This window comes from Schistocerca gregaria, chromosome 2 (assembly GCF_023897955.1).
Source record: "Schistocerca gregaria isolate iqSchGreg1 chromosome 2, iqSchGreg1.2, whole genome shotgun sequence".
Lineage (NCBI taxonomy): Eukaryota > Metazoa > Arthropoda > Insecta > Orthoptera > Acrididae > Schistocerca > Schistocerca gregaria.
In genome coordinates this window covers 208,637,569-208,656,634 of record NC_064921.1, presented here as the reverse complement: position 1 = coordinate 208,656,634, position 19,066 = coordinate 208,637,569, and the positions used below count along the sequence as shown (strand labels likewise).

Below are 19,066 nucleotides of genomic sequence, written 5' to 3'. Positions count from 1 at the left end.
AACCGGAAATACCTACGGCGACGAAATCAGCAGCAAGGACGGAATTAAGACCTCTAACCGTAGGGGTGAAGGACCTCTGTTCGTTATTTATTGTACAGAGCTGCTCGCACTGTACGTTTCAGGACGTTCCGTGGTCGGGACTGCGCCCGCGGCAGGCGTGCGCCGTGGAGTCTGCTGTGCGCCACAACCCTGGACGACCCATCTACGTGCTGCACACGTGTGAAGCGCCCGCTTCGGACACGTGGCTGCCGGCCGGAGCCACAGCTGTACACGTGACGACGGAGGAGTTCCTAAGAGACACGCCACTCTACACTCCACTCATAGAAAAGGGCGCCCTCGCAGCCAGCAGGTGGCCCATCCACCACGCCTCTGACGTCATGCGGCTCGTCGCGCTATGGAGATACGGTGGCCTCTACCTGGACCTCGACTTCGTCGTACTGAGGTGAGGAAGCTACTGTGTAGCTACAACATATCGGGCAAAATATTAGATGCTCTCATAACTTTCAAATCACTGGAAAAGGATGGTGGAGACTATAAATACCATAAGTTTAGGAACCCCCCACCCCCCTCCCCCCAATTTCCTGCTCAAGCCTGCAGTGACTAGACCATATGACTGATAGCCACGAAATTCGGAACCCTGGAATCGTATTAGCTAATCTAGCGGCAGATATACCGTTGCTGAAAGAGGGGTTTCGTAAAAGTAATTGAAAGTTCTACCAGAGTCCAAGTTCTCACGAAACTCCTAAAGTTTTTCTGCAATACTGCAGCACCTCCCGGTGGCTGGCATGTGTAAACACAGTTCGAAACAGTTGTCTATATGGAGCGGAGAAGCACCTTGCCAATATAAATGATGTATTTCCAAGTTTATTGTGGCACTATAGACTGAAGCAGCTTCATTTGGATTTGGATGAGTGGAGTGTAGAGCGGCGTGTCGCGTAGGAACTTTTCCAGCACGACGTGGACAAAAAATGGTTCAAATGGCTCTGAGCACTATGGGACTTAACTTCTAAGGTCATCAGTCCCCTAGAACTTAGAACTACTTAAACCTAAGGACATCACACACATACATGCCCGAGGCAGGATTCGAACCTGCGACCGTAGCGGTCCTGCGGTTCCAGACTGTAGCGCCTAGAACCGCTCGGCCACCACGGCCGGCACCACGTGGACAGTTATTGTTTATGAAGTACGTAAAACTAGCACAATACGATTAACTGATGATAGAACAGTGGCCATCGAAGGAGCAGAAGAAATGCTATTTGTGCTAAATGTAAGTTGCTAGCTGTGGATTAAGATATGCGCCAAAAAAGAGCAAAACATCACAGGTGCACGTGTTGGAGGACTAAGTGTTAAAGCTGCGATATCTTGAAGATACACGTGGTGTTGGTTTTAACCTGAGACTGCTAAATATCTCCAAAACAGTGCGCCGTACGAAAACAATGTTCTAGATGAAAGGTTAATAGTAGTGAAGGGGACTTCTTTCTGTGCTACAACTGGTCATCTAGCCACACCTCCTGCTTGTGCGGAGTTAACTTAGTGTCTTCAAATGGCAACTTCCCCTCCCCCGCCCCCAAATTTGTACTGTATATTCGAATTCTTGACCAAAAACGACGTTCGGCTTACTCAAACCATTGTTTTCCATTTGTGGTAGATGGTGCTGTAATAGCAAATATCAAGTGTGCCTCTTTTTGCAATTAAGGACCAACGCATTTGAGTTCTAAGTTTCATTTACTATGTAACTGTAAGCCTTCGTGTTCTAAAGGTTGATATTTATGTTCAAAATTTACTTCAGAGTTGCAAATTTGGTAGTATCGTACAATACGGTTTAACCAATTCCGTGTCTACTTAGAAACTACGTTTTAGGTGATCCAAGAACGTGGATGTGAAAGTTTGCTGTTCCCATCGGGATTCCTGATATCAGTAAATCACCTTTCTTAAATATTATGAACATTTCGTGATCGTGTCAGCAACTGTATAAATATTAACTTTAATTTTAATAATCTACAGCCTCAGTTGCACCTTTTACCTAGAAATTACCCAGGTTTCAGTCCGGATAACCCAACCCTCTTCAGAATAAAACTACCGTTTGTCGATAGAGGACATCCTCAAGCTAAAACTACAAATCCTTACATTATCGTCAGACTGTAAAAAGTTACCTGATGCTACCTCGGCCCCACTTCGCGACCGCGATGCGGCAGCCACGAGTGCTGTACTGGAACTGACCGTAGCGTTATGGGGCCCGCCTAGGCAGACACAGTGCCTTGCGCCTGCGCATAAACTGTATGATAGTTACTTGTTGGGACAAGACGTGAACTTAACTCCTGACTTTGAATTTTTTAGTAAAGTGAAATAAAAGGTATAGCTGAGGAGACGGGCGTACATGTTATCCTGTGCAGAAAGTACTTAGATCGACTGTCTTAACATTTATGAAGTATTCATTGGTCATGATATGAGAAAGACATCATGTACATACAAAGTATGGCTTGTCTACGAAAATTTTGTGCTTAAGCACAAAGTTTAATCACCTAAAAAGAACTTAGTAGTGGGAAGGATAATATAAAGCCAACATCGGCATTATTATGACTACGTCTAGAAATTTTTAAGACGTAATTGTTAAGCACTTCCTTATCTATGGGGTTACAACGCATGAACATCCTATTGACTTAGCACACAAATGGTTGTGATTGAACTTATGAACAAGTCTATATCTAATCTGTAACATCCATCAACACGGGCCATATAAAACAGATAGTCATTATTCAAGATTCAAGATGTTCGCCAAGTCACACTTTAGCTTTTAAAAATAACTCCCCTGTCATTCCCTAAGTTCAGTGGCCGTGGTCACCAGGCCCGAATTTTGATGGCAGTGGTCCACACACAGTTTTTTACAGTATGTGTGTGGATCACATCCATGAAGGCAAATTGAGTACCACGTTGCCGCCACATTATCCCCTACTTTAGTGTTTTCTGCAACTCACAATCACAGCTTCCTCCAGAGGCTCAATCAGGTACGTGCATTAGTTTTTGACTTGATTCTAGACCATTTCAGTTCAAATATACTAATCTTGAATAATGACCATCTATTTTATATGGTCAGTATTACAGATTAGATATAGACTTGTTCATAAGTTCAATCATGACCATTTTTGTGCTAAGTCAATAGGTTGTTCATGCGTTGTAACCCCATAGCTAAGGAAGTAACTTTCATATAGTTTACGCGCGGGGCGCAAGGCATCGTGTCCGCCTAGGCGGGCCTCATGACGCTACAGTCAGTTCCAATACAGCACTCGTGGCTGTCGCAAAGTGGGGCCGAGGTATTTTCGGATACGTTTTTACAATCTGACGATAGCTTATGGATTTGTTGTTTTAGCTTGACGATGTCCACTATCGACAAACGGTAGTTACTGTTATTCTGAAGAAGGTTGGGCTATCCAGACTGAAACCTAGGTAAATCCTAAATGAACGGTGCAACTGAGGCTGTTGATTATTAAAATTAAAATTAAAAATCACATTTCCATTCACCACTGCAGTGCTTGATTTCGCTGTCCCCTAGCCTTTCAGCATACTCGTAATTCACAGTGCTTTTAAGCTCTGGACATACTTTCCATGCACGAATTAATAAATCTAAGTGGAAGATCGTCAGTTTGAGCATTTATTGTTAATTACAGCTATGGCGCGAGCCAAGGTGACTCTCCGAATTCAAGCTTCCCGACGATGAGAGGCGGTTACTTCAAGGACAGTTCCGAGCCAGACGTCTTGTATCGTACATTCTGATGTCCCAAAACCTCCGTCATTTGAGACTTCAATGGTTTCAAGCGAGAACCGACTGAAGGGCAGGGTCGTATTTTACTATTAAAGCTGGTTCTGCCCCGGTGCCTGTGATGACCGTGTGTTGGTTAGGAGGCTAGTAGATGACCTGTAACTGACCCGGCTGCCTGCTAGACTCACTGGAGCTACACCTCGAGTTATGGCCTGGGGTACGATTTCGTGAGACAACCGAGGCACTCTTGTGGTTATCCCCACACACTGTTAACTACAAATCTGTGCGTCAGCATGGTGGTGTTTTCCAACAGGATAACACTCACCCACATATCTCTGTTGTAACGCAACATGCTCTACGGAGTGTCGACTTTTTGCCTGCGTCTGCCCGATCACCATATCTGACTCCAAGCGAGCACGTATGGGACATCATCGGACACTCAGCGTCACACACAGTTGCATTAATGGTCCCTTTATTAGCCGACCAAGAGCAATAGGCATGGAACTCCGCCCCACAAACTGACATCCGGCATCTGTACAACACTGCAAACATGTTTGAATGCTCGCATTCAGCATCTTGGCGGTTACACCGCTTGCTAAGGTACCAGCATTTCCATTTACAACGATTTATGTCGCAATTAAATTAAACTGTGATCTTGCAATGTTTATCACTTAAATATGGTACCTAAACAAATGCATTCCCGAAATTTCGTAATTCGGCGTTATCTATTTTTTATTGTTACCTGCTTTCGGTCAGTGTATAATTCTATGGGCGTGACAGCTGTTTGATGTAAAAATTTCAGGGCGGATGCACAAACAACGTCCGAACTCTTAACGATGATCAGAAATCTGCCAGCAGGCGGTAAATGGGAGGAGGTCGCTGCGGTGCAACGAGAGGGAAGTTGGTAATTTGTGTCTGACCGGAAGTGTGTCCGGATCGCCGAGGCAGATAAGGCAACCATTCTGGAGAAGCGGAGCTTCAGGATTAGGGTCATGGCCCATCACAGATTTTCAACTCTTGCGGTTGCATACCTATAATGCCCTGTGTGTCGGGAAATCATTATCTCCTTCCTATTTGCTTCCCATTCTGTTCCTTTTCCTTTCTCTTACCTCATTTGTTCAGAATATGAGCTCAAACTAAGGGGTCAAACAGTATGAAATGGATAATACAACCTGGGCTAAGTTTACAATTAATTTACTAGCGGCGCCTAGCGCATTTTTTAAAATTTACATTGCTATAGTTTCCCACATTAATTACAACCAAGTGGAACTAGAACTAGGTTTACAACTAACTTACTAGCGAAAGCTAGTCAATGGGTTGTGGTTATCCAATATTTTTATTTGTCTTAGTAGCTATTAACATTTCAATGTATGAAACGTAAAATGAGGTATTTTCTGTTGCAATTAACTTGTTTTAGACCTGTAAAATGTCTTACTATATTTGCATGAACATTTTTACCTTTTGGGATTATAGCTGAAATTTACAAGTATTTGTGTGGTTCAACATGTGGTCTCTGTGAGAGTCAGAAGGTGGCTGTGAAGGGCCAAAGGTGATGTGTGCATTTTGTTAGCTTATGTCCAAAGGAACATTGCATCGTTCTCCTGAAGAACACAGGCTCTGCAATATCGTACTGATCCGCCAACAACCAGGCAAGCGACTTTCAATTAAAATGTCTCCCCTGTTCGGGAATATATATAATGGACGTACATGTACAGGTTGTAGACACATTGATGATAACATGTGGAAGTTTGGGACTGACTCTGAGTCGTGCTCGGATAGCGTAATGGTGCATTACCTCGCGATAAGCTAGAAACCCTAGTTCTAGACCCAATCCAGCACAAATTTTATCTGTTGCCATTCCATTATAGAGCTGATGTTTGTCCACATTCGCAGCTGCAAATAGATTCATGTATTGTTGGTGGGTATTTTGTTTTTGTGACACTGCTGTGCTAAGCAGCGTTAATACGTGGTCTGTGTTGTCACAGGAGTTAGTTTCCAGCGTCTATATCTACGTCTTCGTTCTTATCTGGATCTGACTCTGACTCGGATCTTTCTAGTAGGTGGGCTGTGTTGGGGATATGTTGTGTTAGCGTTTGGTTTTCTTCTGTCCTCAGATCGGGGTACATGCCGTGGGTGTTTTGCACAACGGTTCGGAAGTGGGGATCTAAATGTTTTTAAATCTAGGTGTGATTTTGATCCTGGGACGAGCTTTTAACGTGTATTATATTTTATCTTGTGGTGAGTGTGTGCTGGCCACAGCTTGCTCTCCGTTTTACGTGGCTTGTTTGGAGTGGATTGATCGGTACTGTGTCGCAGATAATGTCTGAGGGAATTCTAAACTCAAGTTTGAGAACACTTCGGGTAAGCCGTCGTTCGATACGATACGATATAGCAGTGCGTGTGTTGTTCTGAATTACGATGCAAAGCTCCTCTGGACTGTGGTTGCAGGGTCGGATGTACCGTATTCATGTTGGTCCTGGCACACAGGGCTATCCGCCACGGCAGTCCACTCTGTGTTTTGCGTAACATTCGTATTGTTTGAAGTTTGGAGTCGCGTTTTCTCCTGTCCGTGTTTCTGCAAATCTTGCACTGGCTATGTCGTGTGCCGCGAGTGTCATCAGTAGTCGTTTTAGTCTTTATTCCCCTTCTATTTGGGAAAAGGAGGCTCGTTGTCCTTCTGTTAGCAGCAGCGAACGTCACGATTTATTGAACTTTGTGGGTTCTAAATAAATGTCTTGTGACTAGGGCCTCCCGTCGGGTAGACTGTTCGCCGGGTGGAAGTCTTTCGACTTGACGCCACTTGGGCGACTAGCATGTCGATGAGGATGGAATAATGATGATTAGGACAACGCAAGATCTAGTCGCTGAGCGGAGAAAATCTCCGACCCAGACGGGAACCGAACCCGGGCCCTAATGGTTGACATTCTGTCGCACTGACCACTTAGCTACCGGGAGCGGACGGTTCTGAGTTGCGTATGTTGGAGACACTGACGCGAACGAGTATTCCTGTTTGAATAATTTGTGTGTGTCCTTACCTAAGGGGTCCCTTGTAATTTATCTCATTTTTCTTTGAATGTCCTTTCTGTATTGGGAATAAGTCGCGAAGAACATAGGTTTTTGTTTAAAGTAGATCACCTGCACTCAAGTGGTCCTCCAGTAGGTGGTTTATTGTGGCTACTTTGCTGATTGGGGATATGGCGACATTTTTGGGAGGGGGGGTGGGGGAGGGGCCTTGTAGGTTTTGTGCTTCCGGTGCCTGTGGTCTTTTGCGGCAATTGTAGCTGTGATGCCCACCATACGGTGCGCACTTGGGCGTTTCCTCTTCTATGTCGCAACGTCTAATGTAGTGATCGGCATTGTTGCACATGGTCTTGACTTTGACAGTCCTCCTGCCGATGGTCGAAGGACTGCCAGCGCAGGTATTGGGCTGGCATTGGAGCAGATGTGAGGTTTCGACCCGGTGATGGTGCAGGAAGAGTTTTACCCTGTAGTGGAATAGACGCTCGACTGTGTCAGCTGCTGAGGGCGCGAAATTGCAAGGTAGGCTTCCACGTTTCGCGTATCCAGACCCGCCATTCTATTCTGATGTATATAACCCTTGTATTACATCTTACTTTGATTACCAGACTCATCGTAGGTGGTCTGGGAGAAGCATATGTTTGGGGAAGGCGTGTGGTTCCGTCTTTGTAGGAGGTGCTGTGCTAATTGCTGTGAGGTTAGCATTACGCCTGATGAGCTTTGCTTGTGGTAACGAAAGCCGTCTCTTATCAAGATGACAGTGGCTGTTTTGACTTGACTGTTTGATCTGACTGGTTAGGATGGTTGCCAAGGTTTCCTGGTAGTATTGGCCAGGAGGTTGGAAATCTTGAATTCAATTTTTGTGCGCTATTTCGGGTTACTGGAATGATCACGGGAAGAAAAAAATGGGAAATTTGTGGTATGCTCTTATGGGACCAAACTGAGGAAGACATCGGTCCCTAAGCTTGCACACTACTTAACCTAACTTAAACTAACTTACGCTAAGGACAACACACTCACCCCTGCCCGAGGTAGCACTCGAACCTCCGAAGCGGTGATCCGCGAGAACCATGGTACGGCGCCCCTGACTACACGTCTACCCCTAGCGGCCGAACATGGAGAGGAGGTCTGCGGATCGTGAGGCTCTGTTCTGCTGCTTTTCGCCATTTTAGAGTACTGGATCATGTCCGTAAAGTCTATCATCTTGCGCTGTGGTATCGATTTGGCATCGTACTTGTTGGGTGTGCTGGCTTAGGTGGCTCTATAGTACGTGCCCACGTGTATCCAGCCAACTACTGGCGCCTGGAGGAAATATTTCCTTATTCTGCGCGGGAGGGGCCGAGAGGGTGCTCCGCGGCAGTTTAAACATTTGAGCTGAACACGACGAGTCGTTACCGCTGGTCGCTGCGTCTGCAGATAAGCGGTGGTCCTTGTGCGTCACGGGCGCTAGATGCAGTTAGAGGGCAGAGAGCCTGTATACAGTGAGAGTGGCCACAGGTGAAGTTGCCCGTCTTTGGTTGATTAGCTTTGGCAGAAAAATGGCGCCAAACGTATCTCGCGCTTCCTATGTTCGCCGTGCTTTTGAGTTGAATTGAAGTTCAGAGGACTTTTGGAAACGATTAAAAGGTATTTGAATTATTGAGAGACTTGTTATGCGTTGTGCATGCATGTTAGATTTAGTTGTATATCGTTTTTAGTACGTAATTAGTGTTTGCGATCTTAAATACGAATTGAAATAATGAAGCGTTTTGTGATGAAGTCGGTAGGCCTACATGTTTGAAGTAAACACGTTAGTAACTGTACAGTATTGTTTTTGACATCTGTAATTCGTTCTGCAGACGTTCGTAAACGATGACACGTTGTGCTGCATTTGGTTGTTCCAATAGAGGCGAAGGAGGGTTTCGCATGTTAGCATTTCCACGCAATGAAGAAAGACGAAAGCAGTGGGCAGTCACACTCAACAGGGCTGGCATAAACAGGAGCCTTGTGGAAACCAAACAAGTACTCTTATCTATGCGAAGTAAGTCGTTTTTGCTTTTTACTACATATAAAACAACTTGCAATATACATAGTTAAATTTGAAAACAGACCTGTAAATTGGCTGTGTGAAAATTATTATAACCCATTATTCTTATAAACAAAGGCATTTAACGAATGATTTCGCCATACTGTCTTGTGCTTTTGATTCGGTGAGTGTGTACTCCACTGCTGGCCATTCAAACGTCCCGCCCGCCGTTTGGCAGAAAAATGGCCGCCGTGTCGTCCGGTTGGACACTCTCCCCCAATACAGGCTCTCTATTAGAGGGCTCCGCTTGGAGCTGCTGTCGGCACGTGCCCCTTATGATGGCGGTGGAAGCCGCTCAATTGGAGCCCTGCATTGGCGGTGACAGGCCGCGAAGGTGGGTTACGTCGCTCTGATCGGTGTGTTAATCGGTGCTGCATGGAAAAACCCTACCCGGGTGGATTTTGAGGGGAGCTAATTTATGGATAGAGAACGTTATCTGATCGAAAATTTTTCAAATCACTTCTTTATTTTCAACACGACTATTTGCTTCTTAGTTCGCTTGCAACTGGCCGCACTCTCACTCCTCGGACTGCCACGCACAAAGAGGAGAATCGAGTACCCGAATCAATCAGTGTGCGCTCTACAGGGTGATTCAGCTGTCGTTTCAAGCAACCAGCAATGTTATAAGTGGCCTTAAAAAAGCATGCGCGACATTTTCATATTCTGTCGCTACGCAACAGAAAAATTAACAAATTTTTTTTTTGTAGGAATTTTGTTGTTGTGGTCTAAAGACTGTTTTGATGCAGCCCTCCATGGTACTCTATCCTGCACAAGCTTCTTTACTTCCAAGTTACTACTGCAACCTACATCCTTCTGAATCTGCAAGTGTATTCATCTCTGTCTACGATTTATACCCTCCACTATGCTCTCCACTACTAAATTGGTGATCCCTTGACGCCTCTGAACATGTCCTACCAACCGATCCCTTTTTCTACTCTAGTAGTGCCACAAATTCCTCTTCTCCCCAATTCCATTCAGTACCTCCTCATTACCCATCTAATCTTCAGCATTCTTCAGTAGCACCACATTTCGAAGCCTTCTATTCTGTTCTTGTCTAAACTATTTATCATCCATGTTTCCCTTCCATATATGAATACACTCCACACAAATTCTTTGAGATTTTTCTTCTCCAGAAACGCTTTCCTTGTCATTCCCAGTCTACATTTTATATCCTCTCTACTTCGACCATCATCAGTTATTTTGTCCCCAAATAACAAAACTCATCTACTGCTTTACGTGTCTCATTTCCTAATCTAATTCCCTCAGCATCACCTGATTTCATTCCATTATGCTCGTTTTGCTTTTGTTGATGTTCATCTTCTATCATCCTTTCAAGACACTGTCCATTCCGTTCAACTGCTCTTCCAGGCCCTTTGCTGTCTCTCACAAAATTACAATGTCATCGGCAAATCTCAAAGTTTTTATTTCTTCTCCATGTATTTTAATTCCTATTCCTAATTTTTCTTTTGTTTCCTTTACTACTTGTTCAATAAACAGATGAAATAACTTCTGCGATAGGGTACAACCCTGTCTCACTCCCTTCCCAACCACTGCTTCCCTTTCATGCCCCCCGACTCTTATAACTGCCATCTGGATTCTGTATAAATTGTAAAAAGCCTTTCGCTCCCTTTATTTGACCCCTGCCACCTTCAGAATTTGGAAGAGAGCATTCCATTGAACACTGTCAAAAGCTTTCTCTAAGTATACAAATGCTAGAATCGTAGGTTTCCCTTTCCTTAACGCATCTTCTAAGATAAGTATTGCCTCACGTGTCCCAACATTTCTCCAGAATCCAAACTGATCCTTCCCGACGTCGGCTTCTACCACTTGTTCCATTCGTCTGTAAGGAATTCGTCTTAGTATTTTGCACCTGTGACTTACCGAACCGATAGTTCTGTAGTTTTCACACCTGTCAATACCTGCTTCCTTTGGGATTGGAATTATTACATTCTTCTTGAAGTTTGAGGATATTTCTCCTGTCTCATACATCTTGCTCATCAGATGGTAGAGTTTTGTGAGGGCTGGCTCTCCCAAGCCTACCAGTAGTTCTAATGGGCCTTGTTTCGACTCAGGTCTTTCAGTGCTCTGTCAAATTCTTTAGCATTATCATATCTCCCATTTCATCTTCGTCCTCTTCCATTTATACAGTATCGTCCTCAAGTACATTGCCCTTGTATAGAGCCTCTGTATACCCATTCCACCTTTCTGTTTTCGGTTATATGCTTGGAACTAGTTTTTCATCTGAGATCTTGATATTCATACAGGTGGTTATCTTTTCTCCAAAGGTCTCTTTAATTTTCCTGTAATCAGTATCTATCTTACCCCTAGTGATATATGCCTCTACATCCTCACATTTGTCCTCTAGCCATCCCTGCTTAGCCATTTTGCCCTTACTGACGGTCTCATTTTTGAGATGTGAGGCAAGGGTACCTCCCTCCAATATTTCAACAAAGGCTTAATCAGTCGTATATCAAACAATTAAATATTATATGCGGAGATAGGAAATCACGGGAACAACTGAAATAGCGCATCACTTTACTGCAATTTGGATTTATTGTAACACTTGATAACAGACGAAGGAAATGTCACGTGTTACACTTGACAGATAATAGCACTAGAACAATAATAAACACCTGATTCAGTTTCTGCACTTTAGTCAATGTTCTACAGGCGAACACAATTTAAGTTCTCCAATAAACATAAACTTGCGCGTAGGCGCGTTAAAGAACTGGTTATGAAACAGTCAGTTATAACATCAAGGCAGGCACATTCCTTTTAAAGGGAAAATAATTAGTAAGTTTTCACATTGACTAGAACATTAAGGTGAATAACAGGAAAGTGCACCGTCCACTACACCTTACGGCGACAGTTAACCTCCAATAAGTTCCTTTCTTTCCAATATGACATTAATCACAGCTCAATAGTAATAATCACAGCTCAATAGTAATAAAAACATTTAGAATGCACCGTATATATATATATATATATATATATATATATATATATATATATATATATGCTTAGGAATAAATAACACATACCCTCCTTCTGACGGCCGACAAACTGTGTTGGACTATTGAGCAGTGTAATTTAAGCTAGCCACAACATACGCTAACCAGGTTAACGGCTTATTTAAAGACAAGCGTCGAGCAAGATCCCTGGTCCGAAGGTAGTGGAACCAGTACAAATTTACAACTAATGACAGCATTGAAACAACTGATGACAGGTTGACCATTACCGATGTGGTGCAAGATGGACAGTCAATAGAATGAACACTCAGCTGTAACCCAAGTGTAATGCTGAGGGGCGAAATGCCCCAACGAAACAACGATGAAACAACAGGATTATGTTTCAGCTTGCAGTACAAATGCCAGAGCCCGAATATAGCCTCAACTCAAGGCAAGTCTAAAGCACACTAGTTTCTCGCTCAATTAAAGTTTCCAAAACAACCAAAACTTGCAGGATTCCCTTACACGGCAGACGTGCCAACACTTTTGTTCATACACCAGGGTCAACTAGTGCAACATGAATCATTAACACATTTCAGGTAATATTTTATAACAACGTACTTAAATACCTTTGTTTACCACAAGCCATAATTAGAGAACAAGTTAGGCTCTGTTAATGATGCGAAGCAAATGAGGTAACAAGTTAAGGTCTACAATTCTACTCTGCCATTTAACACGTGTCGTGACGAGGAAAGACAGAATCCAGCTAATTAACTGAAAGTCACTACTTGGATTCAGAATTTTACGATGCGCTTACAGTCAACAGACAGAGGTTAGACTCAAGTCTACACTCGCAAGCAGCACACACAGAACACGAGCATAAGCTGAAGATTAAATAACTACTCCTTGTTCAATCGTTTACGCACCGACGAAACAATCTTCACCGAATTATTCCAAACGTTGGAATCCCCAGTTGACTGCCAATACGTAAATAATGGTCAAAACGTCTTACTTTAAGTCCGATGATATCCGTAGGATAGAAGTTTCAATGGACAACCAGGCCTCATCCCATTAGATCCACCTGCGCCCAAGACAGTGACATTGGCTGCTATCACGGCTTTAACGATGCATCACACCTGACACGAGTCACGCCAAACCATCAACAAAACGGCGTGGCCTCCTGTTCCCCCCCAGACGTCCGCAATCAGAGTTCCTCCTTCCGACCGACACTCTCCCGCAAACACGGCAGGCAGCCGGCCGCAGCAACGCCACAGCGCCCTCTGGCCAGGGCAAGTAAACAGCAGGGCGCGAAGCGGGAAAAGGGACGCGCTACAGACAAGGAGCAAACGCAGAGAACCAACAGTGACGTTTCGTCACGATTCAAGACGTTTGCATTCCTTTTTGCCTACTTCATTTATTGCATTTTTATATTTTCTCTATCCATAAGTTAAGTTCACTATCTCTTCTGCTACCAAAGGATTTCTACTAGCCTTCATCATTTACCTACTTGATCCTCTGCTGCCTTCACTATTCCATCTCACGAAGCTACCCGTTCTTCAACTGTATTTCTTTCCTCCGTTCTTCTCAGTCGTTCCCTAATGCTCTCTCTGAAACTCTCTACAACCTCTGGTTCTTTCAATTTATCCAGTTCCCGTTTCCTTAAATTCCCGCCCTTTTACAGTTGATTCAGTTTTAATCTACAGTTCATAACCAATAGACTGTGCTCAGAATCCACATCTGGCCCTGGAAATGTATTTTAATTTAAAACTTGGCTTCTAAATGTCTGTCTTACCATTATACAATCTATCCCAAACCTTCGAGTGTGCCGGCCGGGTTGGCCGAGCGGTTCTAGGCGCTACAGTCTGGAACCAAGTGACCGAAGGTTCGAATCCTGCCTCGGGCATGGATGTGTGTGATGTCCCTAGGTTGGTTAGGTTTAAGTAGTTCTACGTTCTAGGGGACTGATTCTAAACATTCATGGTGGTGTCTGATTGTTCTATATCGTGTCTCCCTACCACTTTCGCGCAACGATGCTCTGAGAGTGTTTTTTAGGGAATTAACTAGTTTGAACCTGGGACTTGTTGCTGGTAAGGAGATGCCAGACCACACATGACATGTAGAATTCAGAAGAGTTCAGTGAGACTAGCGATGATATAACCAAATACTAAATGATCTCAGCGTCAGCTCCACTGCACTCCCTGTAAAAAATATTAATACTAACTAAATTTAGTGGAAAGCGTTCAAGGCTTTCCTATTTTTAGTTAGCTGGTAAAATAACGTCGAAAAAGCAGTTAAGTTTACAATTGGAAATTTTATTCTACTCACAAAACATCGTTTATAAATTGCACTATTGATAAAAGGAAATGTTTTAATACAGGATGGTAAAAACCAACTGTGTTCAACAAAAATGTGAACGAATATTCCCTGAGTGGTTTTCCAAGTTCAACAATGGATCGAAGGATGACCTATGCCATATCACATTTATAATCTCGGTTTAAATTAAGTTTCACAAAAGAGCAAACTATCCGGCGCACCAGCCATCCAGCTCGCCGTCTCGGAACTAACTCTCTTAACTTCTCCTTCCTACAATTTACCGAAGTTAGTTTAAAAAAACTATCTGGCTATGTTTTCATCTGACCAGTCAGGGTCTCAATGTTAACCTTAAGCTCCGCTTACAAAAATTCTGTCTATCCAATGAGAAACGTTATACTTTTCGTGGTGGGGCAATGTTTTTTGAAGTTTGCAACGTAACAGAGACGCTAAAAAGTCTCACGCTAAAACTTGCAGCTGGTGTGGTCCTTTTAGCGTTATCGTGAGATCTATACTGTTCTTCTGGAAGGCTCTGTCTTTTAACATGGGCTGGAGGATTGTCCTAATGTAACAGACACGCGAAAAAGTCTCACGCTAAAACTTGCGGGTGGTAGTGGCCCTTTTTGTGCTATCGTAAGATCTGTACTGCTTTTCTGGAGGCTCTAGCTTTTAACATGGGCTGGGGGTTGTCCTCGACGTACCTGAGACGCGAAACAGTCTCACGCTAAAACGTGCGGGTGGTGAGCCCTAGTGGTTAGCTGGAGACGTGGCTGTCCGTCCCTTATCGTAGGGTCGTAGGGCCTTCTAGCTTAACACGGTTCTGCTCTCGGTTTCTGTCCTCGTTTCTCCCCTCAGAACTGCGTCTGCCTCACGGTGGGAAGGTACGACATGCATTTAGGCATTCTTGTGTTAGTCTGTGGTATTCCATTTGCTCACTCGTTACTTGTATTACTTTGGTTAATTTAATGTCACGATTTATTCGGAGCTATGTGACATACTACTGGATTTGCTTATCATGTCAGGGTTTTCATGTAAGGTGTTGGATTTGCCTGACACCTTACATATCACCACCCTTCGAACTTAATTTTTGCACTGAATTTAGGCAATGATTGAATCGTTGTCTAAGTCAGTCAAAAATTTTGTAATTTATCTAAATTTTGTTGCATACTGTTCAGCCACGTTATTCTGTTCTATGCTTGTTTGTATTACTAATTTATATTTTTATATTCTTCCACATTATAATTAAAAATGACAAGAGAAGAATATTTTTATGCTATCATTAATTTTTAATTATTTTCTTTCTTTATTTAAGTGTGTAGTTTGTTTTTTAAGAATTTTTTTATCGAAAGTGAGGAGTCTTTCACATCGATTTTCTTAGAAATATTGTTTTTATAAACGTAGTAATTAAGTAAAATCTATTCCTAACACATTTTCTAAATATCATGTGCAAGTAAAAATGTTTTTGTTTCTAAACACTCATTTCAGCGTTGTTACACTAACAAATAAGAATTATTTCCAAGAATTGCTTTGACAAAGAAATATACATACACAAGTGGGGTGTCTTCTTGTCTGTCTGTGCAAGCAGCCCCTTCTGACGTTCAGCGTGTCTCTGCAGGGCTCTGTCACTGTCCATCCCAGCAGGGTTCCACCTAGCGGGTAAATTTATTGCCCACTTTCGCTACAAGGGCCTTCAGTTGGTTTCGATGTCCATTCCCTTCTCTCGACTCTCCTGCTATGTAGGAATCGTGTCTTGCTAATTACGTCCTTTTCTTTCTTGATACATCTCGCGTTGCAACTTGTGGGTCGTTGCATCTCTTCCTTGCTGGAGTTTTTACAATGGTTCTTACAAAAAGTTTTACTTATAATCATCTAACATATATCTAGTACCTACTTGTTATATGCCTTCTTAAAAAGCTTTACAAATTTCGGCGCCCTTTCCATGTTACAATTCTAAGATATTTGGAGTCTTAACGTCTACTCAAGAATCCTCAAATTCGTTTTTTTTTATTTTTGTGTACTGTCGTGATGTATAGTATTTTAGTATTTCATGCTGTTAGACTATCTACGCTTTATCCCTTCACCTTAAGCTATGGTACTATTGGTGTTATTATTGAAACTACTTTCTTATTCCCACCTTCCTCTCTCTTCATTCTTCTTTCACCTGACGATCTTATCTGCAACATAATCTTGAAATATTGTGCTGATTATGTACCAATAATAAAATTAATCTTCAAACTTTTTTATATGGCTCAAATGGTGAAGTCCTAAGGTTTTGCCTGTTTTTGGGTTCATTAGTGCCACAGCATTATCATGAGCAATTCGGCTAATTATGACAGGTCCTTTGTATGCAGCGTATAATTTATGTATTTTGTGTTTCTGTTTGCTGCAGAGATGGTGTGTTGTTACAAATACTTTCTGGCCTACTGAGAATGTTCTTTTAATTGCTATTCTATCTCCTCTTTCTTTTCTTTTAATGGCTGCCTTTCTGATGTTGGAGAGTGCTGTTGCTATGATTTGTCTGTGCTGTCTACATGGTACAATAGGAAATCTAGTATTTTCTCTGGTTATGTTTGGGGGTTCAATATTTTTAAGTACAGTAACTGGAGGTAATAGTGTAGTGCTATGTGGCATTTCATTTATTACTTCTTGAAAATCGTTTAAGATATATATCCCAAGTGTTGTGTCTTTTGCCTGCATATAATCGGCATAAAGTGCCTATGTCCTTCATAGATCGTTCTGCTGGATTTACGCTAGGTTTGTACTTAGATATGTAGATGGGTTTTATTTTGTGTTGTTTTAACGTGTTCTGCCATTGCACTGATTTATATTGTGGGCCATTATCAGAAATTATTCGTTTCACTCGACCTACTTGTCTGAGAAAATCTTGTCTAAATGCTTTACTTATAGCAAGTCCTGTTGCTCGTTTTAATGGTGTCAAGGTAACATATTTAGAAGTAAGTTCCAAAACGACAAATATGAAAATATATCCATTTTTTGTGCGTGGGAGGGGCCCCATCGAATCTGTTGCAGCTATTTGTTTTAATCTTTTTGCATTTCACTAATACTGTTCTAATTCGTCTTTCCATATTAGGAAAATGGCTTGTTGGTTTTATTTTTAAAAATCATTTCTTTGGTCCAAAGTGGCCATTAGTTAAATGTGTATACCATATGTACTTATTAATTAGTTCATCTGGGATATAAATTAGCCATTCATTCGTTGCAACATTTCGTCTAAAAAATAAAACATTGTTTTTTACGAGATAGTGCTGTCGAATGTCTGAAAAATCCTTACTTCTCCACTTGTATTTGATTCCTAGTATTTCGGGATCCTTGTCCTGTTCTTTGCCTATGTTTTTCAATGCTGTTGTAATGTAGTTTTCGAAAGGTACTTGTTTCATATAATACATTGTAAACTGGTCTTCTGCTGCTTCCAAACCTATGTTTTTGGATGCACCCTGTGGACATCGTGATAAAGCATCTGCTAATACATTCGCTGGTCCTGGTATGTGTGTAATAATGAAGTCAAATTCTTGTACTATTAACATCCATCTGGCTAACCTCCCATGAGTTAGTTTGGCGGATAACAGAAATTCTAATGCTTTGTGGTCAGTATATACTTTTGTTGTTCTTCCGAATAGGAAGTGTCGAAAACGTTGGAAGCCCCATACAATGGCCAATGCTTCCAGCTCTGTGACTGAATAGTTTTTCTCGCTTTTTGTGAATACCCGACTGGCAAAGGCAATTGTCCTATATGATCTTAGCCCTGCCTGTTCGTATTCTTGGAATAAAACAACTCCTAAACCCGTTTTCGCGCTATCAGTGGCCATACAAAAATTTTGTGTTAGATCGGGATGTGCTAAAATTGGTGCTGTTGTTAGTGCGTTTTTCACTTTTAAAAATTCTTCATTGGCTTGTTGATCCCATACCCATGGCGTGTTTTTTTCCAGTCAATGCACATAGGCGTGGTGTTGCGAGAGAGTCGATCCAAATAAATTTTTTATAGAATCCGGTGAGACCTAGAAATCCTCTGAGAGTTTTCTTATTATATGGAGTACAGAATTCTTTGATTGCCGTTAGTTTTTCTGGGTCAAGCATTACCCCTTTCTCGGAAATTATGTGTCCTAGAAATTTGACGTCTCGCCTTCCAAATTTAGATTTTGTTATATTTACTGTGACCCCATGCTCTTTCATGATCTGTAAAAACTGATTTAATGTGTCATTGTGATGTTCCCAAGAGGGTTCTGCTATAATCACATCATCAACATAACAAGTAATTTTTTGTAAAATTTCAGGACTGAGTATAGTATTAAATCCCCTAATAAATGCTGCTGATGGTATGTTTAAACCAAATGGCAATCGTTTAAACTGGTAACATCTACCGAATACGATAAGTGCTGTAAATTTTCTACATTCTGGGGCCAATTCTATCTGCCAGAAACTACTCCGTAGATCAATTGATGAAAATATCTTAGCACCATGGAAGTTTTGTATCAATTCCTCTAATTTTTCTGGGCGATCTGTCTCAGTGATTATGATTGTGTTGATCTGTCTGGAATCAAGCACTAACCTGATGCTCCCATCTCGTTTTTGTACAATATGGAGCGGGCTGTTATATGTGGAGATAGCTGGTTCAATAATATCGTCATCTAACATATTGGATGTCTCCTGGAATACTTTATTCCTGCAGCTTAATGGGATTGTATAGGGTGGCACTCTAAATAGTTTGTGCTGTTTTACGTCAAACTTGTACTGAAAGTGTTTAATACTGCCAGTCTTAGGTAAAAATACCTCAGCTTTATCTCGTAAAATACCCTCTAATTCTCTTTTACTGTGTTCCGAAATACCTTGAACTTCTGGTAGTTTTTCGTCGATTTCTGTATGGACTTCTAACATGAGTTGAGGCGATTCCCCCTTTTGTGCATACCATTCTAATTCTTCATCCTCTTTACCTCGCATCATTCTTAATTG

General features: G+C 42.1%; 1 protein-coding gene across 1 annotated transcript in view; it reads left to right on the top strand.

Moving 5' to 3' along the window:
• Positions 1-317: 317 nt before the first annotated feature.
• The window catches only part of LOC126335701 (lactosylceramide 4-alpha-galactosyltransferase-like), a gene marked incomplete at its 5' end in the record, with an annotated part of 50,655 nt that continues 31,906 nt past the window's right edge, over positions 318-19,066 (top strand). Inside the window, one exon of the mRNA XM_049999159.1 lies at positions 318-442. Within this exon, the coding sequence (XP_049855116.1) occupies positions 318-442 (125 nt within the window). The remainder of the gene's footprint in view (positions 443-19,066) is intronic.